This window comes from Megalobrama amblycephala, linkage group LG22, assembly GCF_018812025.1.
Source record: "Megalobrama amblycephala isolate DHTTF-2021 linkage group LG22, ASM1881202v1, whole genome shotgun sequence".
NCBI classification, from domain to species: domain Eukaryota; kingdom Metazoa; phylum Chordata; class Actinopteri; order Cypriniformes; family Xenocyprididae; genus Megalobrama; species Megalobrama amblycephala.
The window spans coordinates 33,584,461-33,593,493 of NC_063065.1; the positions used below are offsets into that span (position 1 = coordinate 33,584,461).

Genomic DNA, 9,033 nt, shown 5'->3' on the forward strand with positions numbered 1-9,033 from the left:
GCAATTTATCTTCTAGTGAGATATCAGGTGAAATGTGAATATTAGGTTGTTTCAAAAGATCCTTTTTTTTTTTTTTAATGCACTGTAGGTTTATAGTTTATTAAACACTCAATTCTGAAGAAAATGTTGTGCTTGTTAGCGTAAACATTACTGCTACAGTGTCCAAAATCTAGAGAAGGGTGATTTCAAAAGTCAAAGGACCTTTACTTCTCTATGGGATTTTCACCCACTTTATCCACCAAGTTAATCTTAAAGGTGCCCTAGATTATGTTTTTAAAAGATGTAATATAAGTCTAAGGTGTCCCCTGAATGTGTCTGTGAAGTTTCAGATCAAAATACCCCATAGATTTTTTTTTTATTAATTTTTTTAACTGCCTATTTTGGGGCATCATTATAAACGCGCCGATTTTATGCTGCGGCCCCTTTAAATCCCGTGGTCCACGCCCACGGAGCTCGCGCTTGCCTTGAACAGTGCCTTAACAAAGTTCACACAGCTAATATAACCCTCAAAATGGATCTTTACAAAGTGTTCGTCATGCATGCGGCATGCATGCGTCGGATTATGTGAGTATTGTATACTGTTATATTGTTTACTTCTGATTTTGAATGAGTTTGATAGTGCTCCGTGGCTAACGGCTAATGCTACACTGTTGGAGAGATTTATAAAGAATGAAGTTGTGTTTATGCATTATACAGACTGCAAGTGTTTAAAAATGAAAATAGCGACGGCTCTCTCGTCTCCGTGAATACAGTAAGAAACGATGGTAACTTTAACCACATTTAACAGTACATTAGCAACATGCTAACGAAACATTTAGAAAGACAGTTTACAAATATCACTAAAAATATCATGTTATCAATGATCATGTCAGTTATTATTGCTCCATCTGCCATTTTTCGCTATTGTTCTTGCTTGCTTACCTAGTCTGATGATTTGGTTGTGCAGATCCAGACCTTAATACTGGCTGCCCTTGTCTAATGCCTTTCATAATGTTGGGAACATGGGCTGGCATATGCAAATATTGGGGGCGTACACCCCGACTGTTACGTAACAGTCAGTGTTATGTTGAGATTCGCCTGTTCTTCGGAGGTCTTTTAAACAAATGAGATTTATATAAAAAGGAGGAAACAATGGAGTTTGAGACTCACTGTATGTAATTTCCATGTACTGAACTCTTGTTATTTAACAATGCCAAGATAAATTACATTTTTCATTCGAGGGCACCTTTAAGTCTGACTTCTTATAAAAGCTCAATTTGAGATATAATTCATGTCTGTAACCCCCCCAAAAAAGTTTAATACTTAGGATTAGCTGATTTGTTCAACTATCAAGCATCAGTAATAGTGAAACATCACTATCTAGAAGTTGGTCTAAAACACTAATGAAAGAAAGTGAAGCAAAACAACAAATCAAACTTGTCCGATAAGAATTTCTTATTATTCCAATAAAAAATACATTCATACAGAAATATAACAATTTTGCAAAACAATTTCAAATAAAATTCATATAAAGCAAAAACAAATAAAAATCTTAGAAAAAGGTTTTTTTCTGTGTTTTCCGACCTAACGTTTCCGTTTTTATTCTTTTTGTACAAATATTCTTTAGACAAGAGGGATTCATGAGAGAAAACATAAGTGATAGAAAGTGTTGGTAGAAGCAAGCAAATGGAAAACTTGATTAAGGCTCCATTAGCACTTGACTAATATTGGCCACTGTTGGAAAGACACAATGTTCTTTGCCCACGAAACCCTGGCTGGTCTGATTTAATGGCAGCACAAGCTGCTTCAAGTTACTTTTCTCCTGCTGAAACAATCCGTATCTACGAAGCTGCTCAACATGCAACAGTGTCAAACCTTCATCGCACGGCGCTTATAAAAGCACGCTACTCAAAGAATTCAAGCATATAACTATGTACAATAAATTTAATCGATCGTTTGGTCCCTGAAAACATTACAGTTTACATTTCGGGCAAAAGAAATGCACACAGCCGAACGAGCGGCTTTCTCCACGTCCGTAAATTTCCATTGTAAATGTTGAAAAAGTGTGCGATATATCTTTATCTTTCTGGATGGCTGTGCACTGTTTCCACAATACTGTCGCTGGACTAAAACAACGGCATCCAGACAGGTCAATATCGAACTGCCCGAGTCAGCAGTCTGTAGCAGGCAGGGCCTTCAGCAATTCATTACAGAGAGGCAGTACAAGGCAAGGCCTGTCTGACTGGAGCTTGTTAATTACAATAAATCTTTAGGCGCTTTTTTTTTTTTTTTTTTCTTTATTCTTGGTTACAAGGGACGGGGGGAGTTGGCATTCCACAAACGTTCAAGCCTTGCGTTACACAACAGCCTGTTTTAAGAGCTTTTTGTCTCTCACAGATAGAGATCTAAAGCGTACTCAAAAGATCATTCAGTAGATACCAAATCCGTAACTTTAAGTGCTCTACATTGCAGATTTGACAACATCTAGAAATGCGAGGGCAAATATTAGTGACAAAGAATGAAATCGCATGCTCAAGAATAACAATATATTATGTATCTACAAGGGCTTGGCTACAGTGGCCTCGGAAATGGGAAAGGTGCATGTTCATGTGAAACAGAGCCTTAATAAAGCTTTTTCAATCACTTATACATGACATTTTGCGACCCCCAATTGGAAAGGTCACTTGCATAAGGCACCATTAAGGCCAACAGTGCATTAACAACAGGTAAAATGGATAGAAAGAGAGAATTTAGTCCTCAAGATGAAATGAGTCTTGTATGAAATGGTCGCTGATTGGTAGTATTCTCTCCCCCCCCCCCCATTGGAAAAAGAAAAAAGAGGGAATTTAGAGTGAAGAATGATCAATGTGTTTATGTACAATATTGTAACATTTAACCAATTGTATTTAGCTGCGCTTTATTGGAATCTATTTGCAGTCCCAATTACAAAAAAAACAAAAAAGAGAAGAGAGAGAAGTACAAACCCCAATACCATGCAACACCTGTTTATGATAGTGAAGTTATAATTGTGTTACATCTCTAAGCACACAGCTTATACAACGGACTACAAATGAGCTTTTGTAGCCTGTCAAAAAAACAAGCTACCGAACACATTGCACATTTAGTAGCTGCACCGAACACCAAAAAAGCCACTTTCATTCAGGACCGAGTTTCCGCCCCCCCTTTAGATGGGGGCAGGGGGTGAAACCCTGGCCGATTCGTCCCCCTCCCTCAGTCTTGCGCCACAGAGCCCGGGGGCGTCTGGCAGGAGTCCTCAGTCTCACGGCTTCATTCAGACTTTGCCGTTCTCACATACCGTGTGGAAACAAAAACGGAACTTGTTTCCCGACACCATTCAGCCCACAAGTGATACACTGGTACCCCCCTCCCACCCTTCTTCTTCGCACACGGGTCATTCATCCGCTCACGTCAAACAGGATTTGTTTTAAAGTACCAGTGTATAGTCCAGGAGTTGTCCAAAACATCATGCACCATACAACACACCATTCATTCGCTCTTTTTTTTTTTTTTTTTTAAATTTTGTTTTGTTTTTTAACTAAATCATCCTCCTCTGTTCGATTCTTCATACGTGATTTTGTCCCTTCCTTTTCCGTTTCAACAACCAGTCAGTCCGCCTTTATCCCGGGGCTCACGGAGGCACAGGATATGGTGCAAAATGGCATGCTTTGGCTGGAACACACTCCCCCCATTTCTTGCAGGGCCAGGTCAACCAGGAAGCTGGTCAGGACACAACAGATCCCCAGCGTGAAGCTACGACCCGCTCAAAGGTGCCTCTTCATGTGCAGGGCCAGGTGGTCCGACCTGGAGAAACACCTGGAGAAAGAAACGGCAAGAGAAAAGGTGAAAAACAAGGTCAGGCAGGGGCCACAGAAGCCATAAAGTGTGATCAAAGTGTGCACTGCGTCACTGATGAGGCCCCTAGTGGCCCTCCAGGTGAATTTGTGAAACTGGAATAGGTGCAATGAAGGCTAATGAAAGGAAAGCTTGGTTACAAGCAGGAGTTTCTGTGCTTATATAAAAGTAAATGTGAGCATTAAAGGGAACAGTTCATCCAAAAATGAAAATTCTCCCATCATTTACTCACCCTCAAGCAACACTACATGTATAAGACTATCTTCTTTCAGACAAACACAATCGGAGATTGGAATTTCCAAGCTTTATAATGGTTGTGAAGGGGGGGGGTTACATTTTGAAGCCAAAAAATATGCATCCATCCATCATATAAGTAATCCTATTTGGCTCCAGAGGGTTAATAAAGGCCTTCAGAAACATATTTAAATCTTTAAATATCTAACTTCTGGTGGAACCGTACGCATACTGCTCAAGTCCACTTGCGCCACAAGAGGAACCCTTGAAGCGATGTATGATGCAGGATGTAGGAGTAGAGTAAGTTTAGACGCCTTTCGCGGTTCAAACTAATACGGCTGGGCAAAAAAACTCTAGTTCCTCTTCTCTTATATCGAAATCTTCTGACATTTCTCTTTATATTTTCTTGTTTTAGACTTCTAATTTGTGACCGGTGTTTTGTTTTGCTCTATCCTCTGTGCTTCCATGTTTGTCACTGTGTCATGAGTCGAGTCAAAGGTTACTCTTCCGCCGCAAATCGATGACTACGGCCATCAGCCGAAAGCTAGTTATTATAGTTAGTAGAGTTTTAAATATGGATATTTTCTTACAAAAACCCATCACTTCGCTTCACAAGGCCTTTATTAACCCACTGGAGCTGTATGGATTACTTTTATTATGGATGGATGAAATTTGGGATTATGGGATAATTTTCATTTTTTGGTGAACTATCCCATTTTTTGGTGAAAAAAATTGCATTATTTTATTTTCATTTCAGTTTATAATGGTCACATATACATATACATATAAATTAAACTTTGAATAAAAATAAAATGTCGGCAGGTTCCGTGTAGGATATGATCAAATGCTTTGTTTTAAAAGGAGAACTATAAAATGTTTCACATCCAGCAACCACAGAAACAAAACGCCAAAAGGGAAGTTGTGTTCAAAGCACAAAGCTCTCAGGAAGGGAAATGATTAACAGAGGAAGTGATGACAAACAGGAGAGGCGCATTTGGTCATAAAACGGGGAGAATATCAATAAAGTATTGCGACAGTGCGACTATTGCGCTTTCAAGCATTTAATGTGATTAGGTAATTAAGTGATAAAATCCAAACATAATGGGGCGACTCCCATCGATGAACCGATAAAACCGAATCAATGCTGAATGCAGAAATCCGTCGCATTTCACTGCCACACACATCAAAGGATCGGGGAGACGCAGACGGGCTTTGATGACTGTCACAGGGAGAGATAGCGAGACAGAACTGAACGTACCTGTCACAGTGACTGCATTTAAATGGCTTTGCACCGGTGTGCTTCCTGAAGTGTCGGGTTAGCTCGTCGCTCCTCGCGAAGCGCCACTCGCAGCCTTCCCATGAACACCTGTACGGCTTCTCACCTGTAAACAAAAACACAAACACCTTTCAGAACATTTTGCTAGGTTTCGGCAGGAAGACATTCACTAGTCTGAAAGGAATGTGGAACGGCGTGTTCAGTAATGCTCTCAAAAATGCATCTGTAAACAGGATGCATGTTTATGGATCAGGTGACGCAAACAGTCTCAACTTTAATAAGATCCCTCAAGCTCTCAAGGATTGCAGGAACGCACAGTATGCCGAAAGCCCGTCTTATATGCATAAACACCATCCGGAACAATGCGTGTCACACAGAGTCTGTTTTGAATGCGACGGGCCCTTTAAAAAGGGGCCACCCAGATCCCCATTCAAAAGCCTGGTTCTTTCCCATGACGAAACCAAAACTGTTTTGGTAGAGCAGGTTGTTTTCACCCTGGCTGAGTTTCATCCCCTCCCCCATCCGATCCCCCCTCCTTCCTCGCCACGGCCGCATTCCAAACAGATTAGGTCACCGTTTAGGCGTGCAGTCATGCGGGGCAAATATTCACAGAGTGACATTAGCCTTGCAGCTGAGGACAGCCTGTGTGAACTCAACTCCATTACACAACTTCACAGGAAGTTGCTTTAATACAGCGTCAAAGACAACTCGGAGCAACGTCACGACCAAAAGCGAAGGTTTCTTACCTGTGTGAGTCCGCTGATGTGCTTTTAAGTGAGAACTCTTTGTGTAAACCTTCCGGCAGCCGTTGAAGTGACACCTGTGCACTCTCCTCCTGCCGTCCGGAGAGGCGTCCCCTCCTGCGGAAGCCTTATCAGAGGCCTTCCCCAGTCCGTTTTGCCGGATCTTCGCCGGCACGTGCAAGTCAGTCTGCGTGGAGCCCCACACCTGCGGGACGCCGGGCTCCTGGGGGGTTTCCGGGGAGGACGGAGGCGTGCTGATGATAGAGGAACTCAAGTGATGTGCTGACTCCGTCAGAACCGAGCCCAGCGGGTTGGAGGTAAAGATGTGAGTGGGCGAGAGCTCCTCCGAGCTGTCAGACGCCTCGCTGCTGGCATCCGAATTCATGCTGTTGATTTCTAATATTTGGCAGTCCTGATTGTCCTCTTCCTTGACGCTGGGAAGGTTGCCGTTCCCATCTCCCTTATCTCCACAAGCCAAGATGAGCTTGCTCCAAAGATCTTCCTGGCCCTCAAACTTGAGGTCAGACGCAGAGACGTACGGCTCGCTCTGCAAATATCTCTCCAGCTCCAGACATGTCTGATTCAAAACAGAAAACACCACGTTAGAATGTGCATGACTTTCCTCCAACTTTGATTGTCTAGGGTTAGTGTAGGTTAACCACACTCTCACCTGCACTTTCACACACTTTCTGCAGAAATCTGTTAAACTGTGTCATGTGGAAACATTAGCGGATATGCAAGAGCAATAAAATCAGTTATCGGAGTATTCTAGGTATAAATATGGCTTTGAGGGCTGTATATTGTCTTTCTAGAACAGTTATCCCCTAGTGAGTCATGCAGACATTTCAGAGTCCTTTTAAGGAAGCCACAGAACTTCCTCGGTCGAGTTTCCTCATTCATACAGCCTGACGTCCCCTCGGCGTACATCTGGACGCATTTTAAAGCGTATTAAGTGTGAACGCACTGCATTTGGGTGCAGAAGTTAACACTTCAAACTGTTTTTCCACTTAATATGAATTAATATAAGGTTTAAGCTCTGCACATCCTCGATAACAACAATGATGTTTACCGCGCAAAATTTCCTGAAAATCTAACGTTAGACTCTCCATCTGGTAAATGTTTGCTTCTAAAAGCGAATTCTGTCGTTTATTCAACATTATTCCATTCCCACGAACGTTAGGCAGACTTTCAGTCTCAGTCACCATTCACTTTAGTTGTATGGAAGAAGAAGCAATGAAAGTGAATGGTGACTGAAGCTGTCAGTCACTAACCGTCAGGTCTGAAACAACATAATGCTGAGGAAATGATGTCTGGTTTTCATTTTAGCAGTATTCTATGCTGGGAAACATTAAGCAATGCAAACGCATGTTTAAATGCCAAGAGATTCGTTCATATGGCCCTATGCCAGAATCCCAAAATGCCTGAGGGAAACTACCTGGATCAATTTCAAGACAAACATTGCCAAGAATACGATGCAACTGTTCAATCACAAGTATATCAGTATCAAGCAGCAGAACCTGCTATGACAGTCAATACGCGCCTCCTATAAACCCCGTTATGTGACAGAACATGTGCTGCAGACTGTCAAATCAACCAGTCTATGTCTGAGTAGGAAACGCACAAGAAAGCGATGCAATTATTTTCCTTACTAAATTGTGGGGTTTTTTTGCGATGGTAGCGCAATATAGATCTGACTCCTTAAAAAGTAAAAAAAAAAATAATAATAATAATACTTTGTATGCCAAAACAAGCGCATAAAATAAGCTATGAGATGATTGTCAGCATTAACCGCGCGACAATGTATCCGAATCAAACACGTCACTTAGAACGTTAGAATGTTACAGTGTTTCATTCAGCGCAGCGCTTCCGCGGATTGTAAATAACTCTCTCCGATTCCAGTTTAAAGACAGCGAAGTCAAAGCACACGAATCGCAGCGGAAGTTCAATCCATTTCACTTTAAAATTGTTACCTGTTGCCAGTATTCTTCAAGCGACGGCAATGCAGAGAAATAGCCAGTGTCATGGACGATCTGAAGTTCCTGAAAAATGCTGCACATTGGTAGAACATCCATTGCAATCCCAAGTATCAGGCAATAAAAGACAAGAAAAATATATATAGATATCTTGTTGAATCAAGATAAAGTGTGACAAGAAAGCGTCCTCTTCGTGCAATAGCAACGCGGTGCAGCCGTCGCTTTGCTCAGAGTCCGCTAGTCCGTCTGTTGAGCTCACTCTATATTTGCAAACACACTGAACTCACGCACAGCTCTGCGCTCTGTCAACTTCCCCTATTCAAACCTCGCAGCCTGCCTACCCCCTCGTGACAACGTGACGTTCCCTCATAACGCGTCCAATCAAACCAGACCAGGTTGCGCGGGCGCATATGATATCACCTTAAGCCAATGGCAGCGGCGTGTGTTTATAAGTCCGCCCTCGTGGGGCTGTGATTGGTTTATTCAACCGTACGAGGCTGCGCGCTGATTGGAGGTTATTTTTAGAAGAGTATATAAAGGCCCTGTGCTCGAGCCCTTCGTTTCTGTTTCTTGACGACGGAGTGTCACACGCGCATTGGTTTGGCCAGAGCGAGCGCTGTGTGCAATCGGTTGAGTCTCCTAGAGAACTTTAAAGTTTTGAAATACGTTCTTTTTCCATGTTGCCTGTTTTTTTTTTTTTTTTTGCTCCCTAGAGTAACCCCTACAAACAAAAATAAGGGTTTGGAGACGTTCCAAGCATTTTTTGAATACCACAAATAAATTGTCCCTGTTACTTCACAGATATCAGTGAAATAAATGTCTTATATTGTAATAAAATGTCTCTGGCAGTCTTGTTGGCTTTGTAAACCATAAAAAAAGAGAAGAATTTCTGAAAATTTAGCCAGTCAGATAAGCTACACTGTTTGTGTGTCAATCTTTGTGTATGTTGATATGT

General features: G+C 41.9%; 1 protein-coding gene across 1 annotated transcript; it reads right to left on the reverse strand.

Annotated features, from left to right (window-relative positions):
* Positions 1–1,410: 1,410 nt before the first annotated feature.
* Positions 1,411–8,428, reverse strand: klf6a (Kruppel-like factor 6a). The gene is made up of 4 exons (XM_048174327.1): positions 8,076–8,428; positions 6,109–6,682; positions 5,345–5,468; positions 1,411–3,813 (listed from the first exon to the last, which is right to left on the reverse strand). Exons 1-4 carry the CDS (start codon positions 8,175–8,177, stop codon positions 3,762–3,764), a joined length of 852 nt encoding a protein of 283 aa, XP_048030284.1. The 5' UTR covers positions 8,178–8,428; the 3' UTR covers positions 1,411–3,761.
* Positions 8,429–9,033: the final 605 nt, after the last annotated feature.